Source organism: Elephantulus edwardii, unplaced genomic scaffold, assembly GCF_000299155.1.
Source record: "Elephantulus edwardii isolate Elephantulus edwardi_28Jun2011 unplaced genomic scaffold, EleEdw1.0 scaffold00017, whole genome shotgun sequence".
Taxonomy (NCBI): Eukaryota; Metazoa; Chordata; class Mammalia; order Macroscelidea; family Macroscelididae; genus Elephantulus; species Elephantulus edwardii.
Window position 1 is genome coordinate 12721671 of NW_006399767.1, and position 15156 is coordinate 12736826.

Below are 15156 nucleotides of genomic sequence, written 5' to 3' on the forward strand. Positions count from 1 at the left end.
TTCTAAGTAAATTGCCACATTTCTCCCCTTACTTTGCCTCTGAGTGGGTTAGAGCTACTGATCTTTTGGATAAGTGAGGCCAGCCAAGAAAACTCATGTTCTACTGTGACCATAGTCACTGTGAGTTGAAGCCCCCTAGATCATGTTTTTTTTGGGGTGACTCATAACTACACATAACCCTCCTTAGTGTGATCCCCCAGTCAATACTCATGGTAACAGCAGTCAAGAAATCAAAAGACATATAACATCTGTCAAATCTGCTGTAAAGAATTTCTCTATAATACCAAAGAGCAAGGATGTCCATTTAAAGACTAAGGTGCATCTGAGCCAAGCCATGGCATTTTCAATTACTTCCAAAGCATCTCACAGTTGAACAATGAATAAAGGTGGCAGAAGGGTGAATCAATGTCTTTAGACTGTGGTCCAAAGAATAAGAGTATTGAATAGACTGCCAGTTTTAGGGGAAGTACAACCAGGGTACTCCTTGGAGGCAAGGATGGTGAAACTTTGTCTCACATGCTTTGGTCATGTTGTCAGGAAGGGCCAGTCCTTGGAAAAAGACCTCATGCTGGGAAAGGTGGAGGGAGGGTCAAGAGAAAGAGAAGACCCTCAACAAGAAGTATTGCCACAGCGACTGTAACAACGGGCTCCAGCATGTTGGAGATCAAGCATCTTGGTACAAGTAGCGAGAGGATCAGATCTGTTGTTCTAAGGCTGTGAGTGACTTTGAGTCAAGGGCGCATAATAACACTAACTTTAGTGTTTGTAACAACCACGTTTCTGAATGTTTCCTGGAGGTGAGAAGATACTGCCCCTCCATAGAGATCCCCACAGCTGTGCTGAGGAAGTGAATTCTTCTCAACTCCTGCCTGCCTTTCCTGGCACAGAAACAAGAGATGTAGGAGCCAGTGGCATGCACTGTTTATTATTGTGCCCACAGGTGAGGGAGGGAAGAGAGGTGGTGTGCCAGGAGTGGCAGCCAGGCGTTGGCAGGACAAAAATCATGGTAGGGAAAGTGAAATGGGCGCAAACTCATCTCTATCTTCAGCCTCTCCAGCTAGAGAGTGGAGGCTGGGAGAGTGTCACTTAATCTTGAGTAAAAATATATTTTAGGGAGAGAGAGAGGCAGACATTGTGGTAAATCTAGCCATGAGGAGCCTGAATGGGGGGCTAGGCAAATTCTCTGGGCTGGGAGGGTGAGTGGGTGTGTAGATCTGGTGGCGTTAACATGGCCTCTGAGGCCCTGTCACTGCCCCTGCGCTCCTGGCATCACGAGAGAGGGGAAAGCTGAGGTTCGCTAGCAGGAACCTCATCTCCACTCTATCCCCACCTTGCTGGGCAGTGGCGAGCCATGTTCTTCGAGCTCTTCTATCCCCACATGGTCATCTCCAGCCACTGTAGGGGGAGAAGGAGCAGGTCTGTGCACAGGAAGGAAGGTAGAGCAGGACTTGAGGGATGCAGAGGGTGAGAGGGGTCATCAGATTGGGGTACAGGGAAGATCCCCTCCCCACACTGCCCTCTAGGTACCTGATTTATATTCAAACTAATATATCCAGTGTTCCTGGGGTCCTTGGTTAGGAAGAACGCTGTTTTAGAGACGAGACAGAGAGAAAGGGTTGGGGGTTAAGCCAATGATCTGAAGATGTGCTGTCAGCTTGGTAGAATGTTGGAAAGGCCATGGGAAGACCTGATCCTGCTCTTCCCCAGGGAAATCTTCCAACCTGATAATGAATTAACAATCACAACTCTTCTAAAATCTTGTTCTAAATGCTTTCCAGGGAGTCACTTATTTTAAATTGCATTTCAGTCCTGTGAGGACGGTACTAACGCTATCCACATTTTTTACAGAGGATGGAATGGAGACACAGAGAGATAACGTGACTTGCCCAAGTCACACAGCCAAGAAGTGGTGGTGAGTGGAGCTTGCACTTGAAGCTGGTTCTCATCTGGGGACAAGGGCTGTGCTCTGTAAAGGGAAGCGGTCTCCTGGGTGAGGCATGAGGGGAGTGGTCCTCAGGGCCTGACTCACAGAACATGGCCTTCAGCTTGAGGATGCAGCTGATGAAGCTGTCAAAGCTCATGATCATGTTCTCGTCCGCATACCTGGTCACCAGCACTTGCAGCACCCTGTTGCTCAGTTTTATGCCTGGGACAGAGAGAGAGAGGGAGAGGTGGGGACCAGAAGGATTCAGCTCTCCTGCCATTACCGGCCCCAAAGCCCCCACCTGACCCTTTAGCCACCTGCTTTCTCAATGGCTAAGCGCATCTCATAGGAGTTCATGGTGCCTGACTGGTCCTGGTCACAGTCTCGGAAGATGTCCTAGAGGGACACAGAGAGGGGACAGTGTCTTGTGTATGGCACAGCGGTGGTTGGTAAAATACCGGAATATGTCAGTGCAGTCAGCCCACACTGCAGCTGAAGACAGGAGTAGGGCACCCTTCCCTGGCCACTCCCCATGCAAGCCCACCTCCTGAGAATCTCCCCATCCCCAGTGATGGAAGGATGTGGCGGATGTCCTGCCTCTGTATGCTTCCTTTGTGATTGGTTGACACCGGAGCCAGACTAGTTATCAGATGTTTTGACTGGGTACTGAGCATGCACGCACGCATGCGTCTGTGTGACTGTATACAAATGTCAGTGTGTGTGGCACACGCATGTATGCAGTCGAGGCTCCCACTCCAGCACCATCCTTACTACTCTCCCTTCCTGTCAGGGTCATTTCTCTCCCACCCCATAAATCAGCCCATTCCTTGCCCTTTACCGTCCACTTCCTGACTGTTTTCCACAGGATCTGGAACTCCAGAAGCCCCAGTCTGCCAGAGCGATCTTTCTGGGGAGGTAGTCAAGGTAAACAGTGGAGTAGAAGAGAGGGTATTCTGGGGCAGGGAGTGGGGGAGGAGCGTAAGACTAGGGCTTCCTGTATGGTCACAGGCTCCACCAATTACTCCAAAACCTAGACTCCATATCAAGAAGGTGCTGGCCAGAAATGTGGGCCAGCTCAAGGACAGGCTGGGGAATGTCAGGGGGAGGGCAGGAGACCCACTGGTGGGAAGATACATCCAGGAGGTTGATCATACAGCGACAGGTATACAAGCTGAAGCTAGTGATCTTGATTTCTTGGACTATGAGGAAGGGTAGGAGTAGAGAGAGACAGGATTTTGTAAGTAGAAAGAGTGGTTGAAATGGTCACTGTCTATGGGAGAAAGATTATGAATTTTGAGGTGGCCAGCTCACATTTGGAGACCAATTTGTTGAGCAGTTTCTGGAGCTTGTATGCATTGACCTCTCTTTCCTGGGGAGGAGGACAGGTCTGTAACCCTCACTCTGGCCCCTCAGCCCCACCCACACCCACTTCCATCAGCCCCCACAGCTCTCTCACCCTTCCGGCCACTGTCTCGAACAAACGGATGATGTCTGGGTCTAGGTCGTGGGGAGAGACCTTCTCCTGAAAGGAAGGGGGGGGCAGGGAAGCAAGACCAGGGCCAAAGAGCCTGGCCCCCCATTTCTTCACACCCCAGAGACTTCCCCCTGGTCCCTCAGCCCTCCAGCGTCCCTTCACCTCTTGAAGGAGCTCCGCATAGTTGTTTTCGTCCAGTTCACTGGGGGAAAGTGATTGGCAGCTCAGAGGCCACCAGGCCAAAGGTCAGGGAGGCAGAGATTTCAGGGGGGTGGCGGGGAAAGGTCTTGTCCTTTATCTGAAGGCATGTGACACATGCTCCATGGGACCTGGCTTCTATCTCGGACTCTGCTTCTAATTGAGACTGGCCCTCCTCACGCCTCAGTGTCGTTGGTTGTAAAACAGGAACAGAATGGGGGGTGAGCAGGACGGCTGCTTTCAGAGCTTGGCATCAGGTGGCCTGGGAGCAGGGTGGTGGGCCCCTCACCAGGACTCGCTGTGCTTCTCTGTGAAGACTCGAAGCAGGAAGTCGGCTTCTTTGTTCTGGTGGTAGGTGGAAGGAACGATGATATACTCTCCTGGAGACAGCCGGAGCTGGCTGCTCACCTCCCGTGCGTGGGAGTAGATTTCTGAGAAGCCAAGGTCCTGATATTTTCGGAAGAAATCCCTCTTCAGGTGGACATTCTTGATATTCTGAAACTATATATGCCCTGGAGGTGGGTACAAGTTGGCATGGGGGACCCTGGGAGAGGGTCTCCAAAGGTAAAGTCAGGGAGGGCAGGGGTAGGTACCAATACCAACTGACTTGGATTAGACACAAGCCCAAGGGGCAGGTTACCCCCGTATGGGAAGTTCCTTGTACAGCCCCCATCCAGGACCCAAGGGACTGTCCCCAGAGCCCTTGGCTACAATTCCTACTGTTTGTCTAACCCCATGTAGACAGGGGTAGTGGTGGGCCTGCCCTGGATCAAGCCCAGTGCCTTCTATACCTCCTTTGGGACCTGGAAAAGGAAGAAAGAAGATGATCAGATCTCTAGGAGTGAAGGGACTTTGTTCTGCAGAAGCCAAGTGGGGCGTGAGGGGTGTGTGTATGTGTTTACGTGCACAGAGGATTTATTGGTACAGAGCTGCTGCAGGTGGGGGAGGGGGCTCTGTCAGCTAAATGAACCTGGCATTAGGACTCCCTCAGCTTTGGGAAGTGCAGTACAGTTTACACAAAGTTTGCTAAGGCAGATTTTTATCATGCCATCCTAAAGAAGTGAGGTGACGCGCCCAGATTCACATTGCTTAAAAAGGGCACAGACCGGGATGTAAAATGTAGGCGAGCAGTTTGGAAAATATTTTTCCTCAGAACACTTAGAAGCTCTGGTGGCCTAGTAACAAGAAGCTGCGCTGAAATCCTGAAGGCACACGGTACTAGGCCACCAGCTGCTCCATGGGAGAAGGATGGACAATCTTCTCCTATGTGATTAACTGCCTCTGAAAACTCACATGGGTCAGTTCTGACTGTGGTACACAGCAACAACAGAACACTTATATCCTGTGGGAACCGACTCGTAGCTGACCCTCCATTGGATTTTCCAGGGTTGTAAATCGCATGGGAAGAGAATGCCCATTTCTCTCTCAGAGCAGCGTGGTAGATGTCAAATGCCAGAGAGGCACAGCGTTTGAATTAGCATACAAGTGGACTACACCACCAGAATTCTCTTGCAGGAAGCTAATAGCTGATTATTAGAAGAGGGCCACATTGAGGACAAATTAGCTTACAAGAAGACGAAGAAATGAAGTTAAATAGATTTCTCTACTACTGGGAGCTCTAGTGGCCTAGTGGTAAGAAACTGTGCTACTATCTAAAAGGCACGTGGTTCAAATCCACCAACTTCTCTGAGCGAGAAGAATGGGCAATCTCTTCCGGTGCTATTACTGCCTCTGAAAACCCACTAGAGGGTCATCTGCCGGTCAGTTCTGACTCAATGGCACTCAGCCACCCCCACGAGAATGATCAGAACCATTAGCACGCTGAGTGTACCCCAGAAGTTTGAGCTGGAGGTTAGAGAACACTACTTTCCTGACCTTGTTTAACCTTGGGGACTACTCTGTCTGGAAAGGTCTTAACCTGGGGGACTCTGAATGTGCTCGGGCATGCTTTTACTCACCAGAGTCCCTGAGAGTGGACTGGAGGGGAACTTAAAGCAACTGACTAGTTCTGACCCCATGTGGGTCAGGGAAGGACTGAAACCCTTCAGTTAGATTTTTATTGTGAGTAAAGTGAAAGTTTACAGAGCAAATTGGGTTTCTGTTAAACACATTATGCCTTGTGCCCTTGATTGCAAATCATTGTAACAGCTCTTTTCTCATTCTGTCCCTGTGTTTACCACTCCATTCTCCCTTCTTCGACTCTCTTTCCTGGCCTTCTGAGCTCTGTCCCTGGGTAAATAATGCTGCCCTTTTGCTCTTGTCTGATGAGTTATTCTGAGGAACGTGTTCCTTCCTGGTGTTATTGTCCATCTTATGAACTTGTCTACTGTTTGACTGAAAGTTGAGTAATCACCCAGGTCTTTTAGAAGTGGATTTCCAGGCCTTTCTTTTGAGGTGTCTCTGAGTGGGACTCGAACCTCTGTCCTTTTAGTTAACAGCCACAAGACATAAATGTATCACTCAGGGACTCTTTGTCAGGTATCAAAGTGAATGAATACATGGCTATCCAGATCCTTGGAGGTCAGTGAGGTGGGTGGGGCATCTGGAGTGCCCCTAAGTGGCAGTGGCTGAAGTCTCCTTTGGTCTGGGAATCAGGATGCAGGCTCTGCTCCTGATCTCTGGGTGTGGTGCGAGCGTGGCTGAGTGACCTCACTCCTCCGGTACCCAATCTTCTTCCTCTCCATTGATGGCCTTTGGAAAACTGTCGGGCACAGAGGAAGTACCACGAAAGTGGTTTTGATTTTGAAATCACTGAAAAGGAAACTGTGGGCCGTATCTCACAAAGCACAAAATGCTACTCAAAGAATCTGAACATGCTGGAGCGAGGCCCCCTTCCACCCGCAGTGGCCCCAGAGGGAAAGGGTCTTAGAGGAGTGGGACCAGTTGAGTAAGCAAGAGTGAAGCGGGGGTGCCCACCGAGAAGATGACAAAACCGATGATCTCCGAGTCCCCAAAGTGCCGCCTCTGTCGCCAGTTCTTCTGCATCAGAGCCACCAGGCAGGTGCAGACCACTTCGTTGTCTTCCTCGTCGTCCTGTTCCAGGAGACTGATCTTGAACTGGGGGTTGGTCCAGAACGTGTCTGTGGACAAGCACACCAGCTTCTCCGCTCGCATGCTTGCCTTTCCCTCTGGGATGGGAGGTGTGGCTCGGCCCCTGACCTGGTGGACGCTCGCCCCTGTGACCTGGTGCCCCGGTCCTGCACCCACCGGGGTATTCTCTGCAGCCGCCAGCCGTGCTGCCCCTCCGCCAGCTCCCCTCGTAGAAGGTAGTGTGCCAATATTTCTTGCAGCTCCCGGACAGCGCATCAGGCGTCAGGTTGCAGATGTCAAGCAAAGTGTAGTTGGCCAGGAAATCCTGGAATGACATCCTGGGGTGGAAGGAGTGGGAGTGATGCCTGTCATGAGCATATGCGTGGGTTCTTGTGCCCCGGGACCCCCACATGGAGCTTCCCCTTCCAAGGCACAGGTGGGAGGTTGGCAGGGCAATGAAGGAACAGGAAGTGGAGGATAGGAGGTTACCCCAGCTGCACTGACCAGAACTCCCCATCCTCACTCTTGTGCCACAGCTGATTCTGGACGTCTGAGGGCAGCTCTTTCCATTCTGTGGAGCTGAGGCAGAGGTTAGGTGTAAGGGGAGAGGGGCTGGGGTCAGGAGGAAGCTCTTTGTTCCCTAAGGACTTCCCTTACCCAATACTGCCTGCCAATTTGGGGGGTGTGTGGGGTCCTGTGCTTGACCGGAAGGACTTGCCTGGTGGCCAGCTTATCCTCCCAGACAGGACATCAGTGGGTTGCCTGGCAACATCACTTTGTTTCTTGATGCTTACTTCGTCCTCTGCCCACCCCTGCCTATGAGACCTGGGATGGGTCCACCTACTTGTCACTCCAGGCTCCTGTCCACTCAGTTTCACCCCAGGGGTTCCTGAGCCGAATCAGTGTTTTCAGCTTGCCTTGGTGGAGGACCTGGTGCATGAGGGGACAGTGGTCACGGGGGAGGATCCGAAGGGGCCGCTCTTCCTTCTTAGGCGCCCTGGGCGGAGGCAACTGTGAGGACTCACATCCTGAAGGCCAGTCACTGAGTATGCGTGTCCTCGAACCAGATTCTTGTGTGTCAGTGATTCCAGCTCTTGGCTGCCGCTGAGCTGCAAAAGGGAGGAGGGGAACGGGCTCAGGAGCTCTCAGAGGAGGGTGGCACCCCTTAAACACAGGTGACAATGTTCCAGGCTCCTTAAAAACTTTAAACTTGACACTTTTTTTTACATTTTTTAAATAATTGCAGATTTGCATGCAATTGTAAGAGAGTAGTTGTATCCTTTGTTCCATTTTCCCCAAGGGATAGGTGCTTGCAACAAAAGCATACAGCACAACACAGCGAGATGACAACACATTCCAACAACCTAGTCCCATCTCCCTTCCCAGTGTCACTTGGGAGTGCTGTCTGTAGTGTTGTCACACGCTTGAGTCTGTATGTCTGCCACCACAGTCAAGGTCTAGAACATTTCCAGGACCTAAGTACCATTTCTTGAAAGGCTCTATGGTGGCATGGTGGGTGGTGAGCTGGGCTGCTGCCTCAAAGGCTGTGCACCTCCAGCATTTTGAATCCACCGGTAGGTCTGCAGGAGAAAGAGGAGCAGTCTCCTCCCATGATGATTTACACCCTTGGGAACCTGATGGAGAGACAGTATGAGTAGGAGCTGACTTGATGGCAGTGAGATGGTGTTTTTTGTAAGCATTCCTTGGATTGTTCTTTTATTATCATATCCTCTTTCCTCCCTCTCCACCCTTAGCATGACTCTGCTCTCCATCTCCATTATTTTGTAATTTATTTCACTCAGAAAACCCCTCATTGCCATAAAGTAGGAAGTGACTCAAAGCTGACACTCCAGTGAGTTTCTGACTGGGAGGAGATTGCCCATGTTTTCCCTTCAAGGAGCTGCTGATGGACTTGAACTGTCAGAGAAGGGTGGCCTTTGGGTTAGCACTGCAGCCCCCTATGGAGCACGCCAACAGAGCTCCCTGTCACTCCAAGTGCATCATATAAGTGGAATCACGTGGTATATAAACTTTTGGGATTCGCTTTTTGTTTGTATTTCATTCAGTACTAATTCCTTTTATTATTAAAGCTCCATCTCACATACTCTGGGCCCACGGCCAGAAGGGACCAGTCCCTCGAGCAGGACATCATGCTTGGAAAGATGGAGGGCCACCGCCAGAGCCTGGATGAGATGGATTAACTCAGTGACTGGGATAATGGTGGCAGGTGTGTCAGAGACAATGAAGTTGGCTCAAGATAGAGCAGGGCTCAGAGGTGTTGTACATAGGGTCACTATGAGTCACAAGGGCCCATAATAACAACAATAACCCTTTGAGTGTTTCTGTGTATAGATCAATAGTTTGTTCCTTTTATATTTTTAGATGCATTTCTTTATTTTTTTTCCTAAATTTTATTATTATTTTGTGTATGTGTACTGTCAAATCAGATCTGATTGGTACAGGAGATTGTCCCTCCTTCTCCAGCAGAGCATCTGGTGCATTTCTTTATTAACACATTAATTAGAATGAATGGCGGGTCTGAGTGTTGACAGCTGTTCGCCACAGAGATCCACGAAGACTCTTCTTTGAGGCACCTTGACAAAGTAATGTGATAGGAAAATGCCCCTGATTCATTCATTGGCGGGTTTTGTTGCCTCCGTTCATGAGGAAATAAAGTGCCAAATGTAGGATCAAGGTCAGATGCTATCAGAGTGCAACTGTTCTCTCCTCCAAGTCTGGGAGAGGAATCTATTCAGCACTTGTGGAGAGGGTCTTGCTGCTTCAAGTCTGGACTCAGCTAACTGTCTCCAGCAAGGGCCTTGTTTTAACGTGCAGCTGAGTTGGCTTAAAGTCAGAGAATAGAACGAAACATGGCCAATCCTGCACCATTCTCACTGTCACGGCTCTGCTTGAGCCCCTTGTTGCAGCCCCTGGGTCAACACAGCTCATGGAGCGTCATCCTCTGTTTCATAGGATGCATTTTTAGCTCTGCAGTCCTCGAGGCCTAGTGTCCCCACTTGGCTCTGCCATCAGGTAAATGTGGCTGTGTCCCAACCTGAACTCCATTTGTGCATGCTGAAATTTTCCTTTCAGGTAATCCTCACATATTGCAAAATGCTAATGTTCTTCTAAATAATACTGTCTTGTGTTGTGTTGTGTTTATGTTTTAAGTCACTAATATCTGTACAAATTGTTCAGTAACAATGGTTATGTGGTTCACAGTGTTTGAATATACTCATCACTCCTTGCCCCCTGACATTCTCATCTCTGTTTTAAAGTAACTTGTCCTGTGTGTTCCTTTTTATCTCTGAGTAGTATTCCCTGGTTAACCATTTACCCATTAAAGGATATCTGGGTTGTCAATATTTGTATCTCATGGTTAAAGTGGCTGTAAACATTTGTGTACCGGCTTTTGTATGTACACGCCTCCTTTTCTCTGGGATTAATGGCTCTGTGAACAATTTCTGGGTCATTCACTTATTTGAACACAATTTTTGTTGAGAACCTGTGGTGTGCTAGGTGTTCCAGGATTTGGCAAATGTGCCCTCATGGTGTGGGAAATGGAAAGGAGAAGATGGACTAGGGTATAAACACCGAGGTAAACAGGAGAATTTCAGGTCGTGATAAGAGCTGGGGAGAAAATCAGAACAAGGGAGAGAGTAAACAGGGTAGAACAGCCAACTTAGATGGAGAGACAGGGAAGGCTGGTTTGAGGAAGGCGCCTTTGAACCGACATGTGGAAGATAAGCAGCTCTCAGACTCAAGGAGCTCTGGTTGCCTAGCATGGAGTGGATCGTGTCATTAACCCAAAGACTGTGTGTCTCTGGTGGCTTGAAACTAGCAGCAGCTCTGTGCGAGTAGGAGGGACAGTCAGTCTTCCGTTTTACCTGGAAAACCCGATGGGGTGTCATGGACTCAACCCTATGGCTGTGAGTCATTTGAACGGCAATGTGACATCTGGGGAAAGGGTCCTCTAGGCAAAAAGCAGCAGCAGGTGCAAAGCTGGACCAAGCTTGGCTTTGAGGGATCTAGGGCTTGACTTAGGGAGCTCTGGTGGCTTAGTGGCAAGAAGCTGTGCTACAATCCCAGAGAGGCACATGGTTTGAGGCCACCAGCTGTTCCATGGGAGAAAGATGAACAATCTCCTCCAGTGCGATTAACAGCTTCTGAAAACCCATCAAAGGGCCAGGTATGGGTTGGTTCCTACTGTATGGCACACAACAAGACGACTTACTTCAATGGAGCAGCCCATAAGAGAGGACCGGTCCAGGGCTTTCCTGATGATCTGTAGAATGTTGGGAGGGGGATTCCGGAGATGGAAGCTCTGGATCACACCCCCGGTGAAGTCCTCAAAGCCTTCCACTGTGCTGCCCCCTGACAGGGCTTCGTAGGATCCATGCAGCCTGTGGACACAGAAAGGGTTCAGTGAAGGCTCTAGGGTGGAGGTGTGAATGAGGATGTCAGAGGGACAGAGGGATGGCCTGTCCCCACCTGCCTGTGTCCTCTGATTCCAGTTACCCCTGTGACTGCCAGTTGCTGGGGATAGCTTGGAGGCAAGTTCTCCCACTTTGGTCTGGGCACTCACTTGGCATATGCCTTCTCCAGCAGGGCACTCCAGAACTCGGAGGTCTGGGCTGAGTGCAGGAACACCAGCTTGTGATTTTTTGTGGGCAGCCGGTCATCCACCACCACATCTAACCACTGCCCGAACTGCCAGATCTGTGGGCAGCAAGGTGGATTTCAGACACTGGGCATCTTTTTCCTTGAGTCCTTCTGTCCTTCTCACATTATCCACCCCCACCCTCCCATATACACATACATACACGCACATACAACAACTTCTACCCCCACCCCCTTGTCCTCAAGCACGCCTCACACTGGAACCCTGTCACCAGAGTGCCCCCTGGTGGTCACATCAGGATTATGTATCAAAGTCAGCAATACCGCGACCCCCACCCCCAACACCACGTGGCTCCAAAAGACCTTAGCAGGTAGTGACTGACAGTCTCTCGGGTGACCTCGCCCATCTTTTGACCTTTGGCACCTCTCTAGAGAAAGACAGCTGGGTTTTGGGATTGCTGAAGTCTTAAAGCTCTTACCTCACATCTTAAAACTCTTATAATTCATGGTTTAGGAATACTTCCTCCTAGGACATTTGTTCACAAGTTGCTAAATTTAAAGAGCAGATCAATATATACATACTCACTCATCGCCATCGAATTGTCCATCTGCTGGTGGATTTGAACCACCAAATAGGCGAGGTCTTTAGATTAGCAGGGCAACCCCTTGCTAACGGGCTAGGCCACCAGGGTGCACGTGTGTGTATACATTTATGTTGTTAGGTACCATCGAGTCAGAATCGACTTGTAGCTGACCCTCCAGCAGGTTTTCAGAGGCAGTAAATTGCATGGGAGGAGATTGTCGCTTTTTTCCGTGAAGCAGCTCTGCCTCACATACTTTGGGCACGTGGCCAGGAGAGACCTGTCCTTGGAGAAGGACATCATGCTTGGAAGGGTGGGTGGACGGACAGGGCAGGAGAAGAAGACCCGGGATGAGATGGATTGATACAGTAACTGGGGCAGTGGAGGTAGGTGTGTTGTAATTAGTGAGATTGACTCAGGACAAGGAAGGGTTCAAAGCTGCTCTACATAGCTGTCCATCACAGACAACTCAACAGCATATAACAACAACAACACTATACTATATTGGGGTTTTTTTTTTTTTTTAATTAAACCTCTTGATTAGAGTCAACAAGACCTTGGAGAGGGCCTTTGTATTTAAAGTTGCTTGTTATTTTATTTTGGAGGAACATTTTTTCTAAGTGGTACAGCACTCTTCTGTCAATATGCTGTACTGAGGTAACCTGGGGTTGTTGTGATGCTGAACCTTGTGCCATTGGGGTGTCAAATGCCATAATGGTTACCCATAGTGGACAGTGGTTGGTGGAGCTTCCAGTTTAAGACAGGTTTGGAAGCAGTAGTGGCATCTACTTCCTAAACATGTCTCTGAAAACTCTATGAACTCTATGAACTTTGATAAATGTAAAAAATCTTTTTAAACTTTAATAAAATCAGTTTGCATCATTTCTTAGGGAATAGACATTCCTTGAGAATTATGATAACTCCCAACAAATGCTAGTTTTCAGAGTTATGAAAAACTGTAAACATCTTTCTCTCTCATACACCCCCACAAAGCAGCTCCAGCTTCACCTGAAAATGAAAGATGCCGGCGTAATTTTTCTTGAAGCTCTGTGACTTGGGCACCACACGGCTCAGCAGCTGGGGGTTGACGGTGAGGGAGCCGATGGCAGCCAGTAGCCAGCAGTCCCCTGGAAAAACAGAACCCCTGTCCTTGTGTGTGAGGATTGGGGGGAGGGGCAGGAGGCGTCCTGAAGTACAGACCTAGAATAGCAGGAACCTGGCTTTGAATAGGGGGTCAGTCAGGGGACACAAGCAGAGATGCCCCTTCTCCTACCCCTCTTCCCCACAGGAATGTTCAAGAAGGAGGCCAGAAAGGAGAAACTGAAACCGAAAGGCAGGCTTCTGGGGAAATGAGTTTCTGCCCCTTTTTATTAGATGAGAAATTCACAAATTAAAGTCAGATGTTTTGGCTTTTGTAGTCTATTGTTGTTGTTACCAGGTGCCTTTGAGTCAACTACAGCTCACAGCAATCCTGTGACAACAGATCTGAACCTTGCCTGTCCTGTGCCTATCACAGTCTCTGACATGCAAGAGCCCATCTTTATCATCAATGTGCAAATCCTTGAGGATCTTCCTCTCTTTGAATTTCTACCTTTCCCAGAATAATGTCTTTTCCCCCAAAAAAACTGGCCCTTTCTGACAACATGACAGATATGTGAGATGAAGCTCTCAACCCTTACTTCTAAGGACCATAAGGTGGTATTTTTTTTTTGGGTCTTAGATCTTGCTCTTTACTCTGGAAGAAGTTAATCCTCTCCCATCCTTTGAACAAATCCAGTTCCCTTCCTTGCCATCCTACCCTCACCCCATGAGTACAGTGGTGCAGAGATGGAGGGCGCAGGACCTCTTTCCCTGAGTTTACATGTGTTCTACTGGATACCCGAGGGGCTCAAGCCGATGCCAACTTTTGGGGAAGTCAGTTGCCATATGGTGTGGGTGCTCAGGCAGTTCTATGGAGATGCTTCCGTGACAAGGAACTGAAGCCTCCTGTAGACAGCCATGTGCGGGAGCCTGGGGTGTGCTCCTCAGCCTTAGGCAAGCCTTCAGATGACTGCAGCCCTGTTGACATGTTGGATGCCAGCTCATGAAAGCCCCTGAACCAGACCACCAGATATACTGCAGTAACATGCCCTGACTTGGCCCCCAGACTTAGACTGCAGCAGGTTGAGAGTGGCATCCAGACTTGGGGTGGGGAAGGAGACAGAGTTTGCCTGATACCCTCAGAAGGGGAATGAAAGCAAATTGTTTGAACTTAGGGGGTTCCAGTTTTTCAGCCTCCAAAGACTCTTTGTCTCTCACCCTAAGTGACCCCTACCCACTCACCGAGGTCTCCCTGGCAGATATCTGTCTGAGTGGTTCCATCCACAATGAATTGAGGATGCGTTGTGATGTCCTGCAGTGAAGAAATCAAGGTTTCAGGACACCCCCAGCCCCATCCTCCTTCCGATCTTGTTGGCAATGCCAACCTTGTAGTTCTAGAAGGAACAGTGGTGATTGGGGGATGTAGGGCCAGCTTGCAAAGACTGGTGGGAGGAGTTTTGGTGACTTTCCCAAGGGGTATCTGGGAGTTTTTGCTTAAAAGTCTTAAGAACTATTTCCAACCCTGAAGGAGGGGAGTTGGAACCCTGGTGACAGAGTCAGGATGGGATGTCACAAGGCTGGGGTTTATCATGGTGCCTGGGGCCTGGCACTATAATCCGTGCCTCCCTCCCAGTGCCCACCTGGGGCCGGTGCCAGGAGATGTCCTGCACGCCACTGGACAAGGGTCCCAGATCCCTGAAGCCCAATGAGGTGGAGTCAGCAGGAAAGAAGGGGTCCTCGAACAGTATCCCCTTATTCAGACAGGCTGCTTGCAGCTCCTCAAAGTTCTGGTTTTTGTAATGCTCAGCATTGTTGTGCTGGCCCAGGCCCTTGGCCTTCTGTCGATTATGATTTATGCGAGCTGCCATTGCCTTACTGATAAAAGTGGCCTCTACAAAATAGCAAAAAGACAAAGAACCCAGTTAAAAAATAGACATACCCCGAGAAGAAGTGAAAGCAGGACACAAACAGAAACCTGCACACCAAGGTTCCTGACAGTACTTTGCACAATAGGTTAAAGCTAGAAACAATCCAAATGTCTACCAACAGACAACTAAACAATGGGTAGCATGTGTGTATGAAAATATGTATATATTATTGTTGTTGTTAGGTGCCCTCGAGTTGACTCTGACTCAGCAACCCTGTGAACCAAAAATAGGAACCTTTCCCTATGTCACACCACCCTCACGATCTCTGAGACGCTCAAGCCCACTGTCAGCAGTCACTGTCAAGCCATCTTCTTGAACGTC

The 15156-nt window shown here is 49.4% G+C and overlaps 1 protein-coding gene across 1 annotated transcript; it reads right to left on the reverse strand.

The window, feature by feature from the left end:
• Positions 1–1368: 1368 nt before the first annotated feature.
• On the reverse strand, positions 1369–14775 carry CAPN11 (calpain 11). Its single transcript, XM_006881945.1, has 21 exons — positions 14548–14775; positions 14150–14219; positions 12836–12954; positions 11212–11345; positions 10861–11029; positions 7652–7735; positions 7471–7556; positions 7131–7205; positions 6804–6964; positions 6513–6676; positions 4388–4399; positions 3886–4097; positions 3561–3600; positions 3381–3446; positions 3236–3293; positions 3059–3123; positions 2763–2831; positions 2242–2320; positions 2030–2146; positions 1528–1586; positions 1369–1395 (listed from the first exon to the last, which is right to left on the reverse strand). Exons 1-21 carry the CDS (start codon positions 14773–14775, stop codon positions 1369–1371), a joined length of 2094 nt encoding a protein of 697 aa, XP_006882007.1.
• Positions 14776–15156: the final 381 nt, after the last annotated feature.

Excerpts from the sequence above, each read along its gene's own strand:
- CAPN11 (XM_006881945.1), bottom strand. The coding sequence starts at position 14,775 with ATGGCAGCTCGCATAAATCATAATCGACAGAAGGCCAAGGGCCTGGGC. Across the intron at positions 11,346-12,835 it reads CCGGCATCTTTCATTTTCAG|ATCTGGCAGTTCGGGCAGTG; the intron begins GTGAAGCTGGAG and ends TGCTGCCCACAG. Across the intron at positions 1,396-1,527 it reads TTAGTTTGAATATAAATCAG|TGGCTGGAGATGACCATGTG; the intron begins GTACCTAGAGGG and ends CTCCCCCTACAG.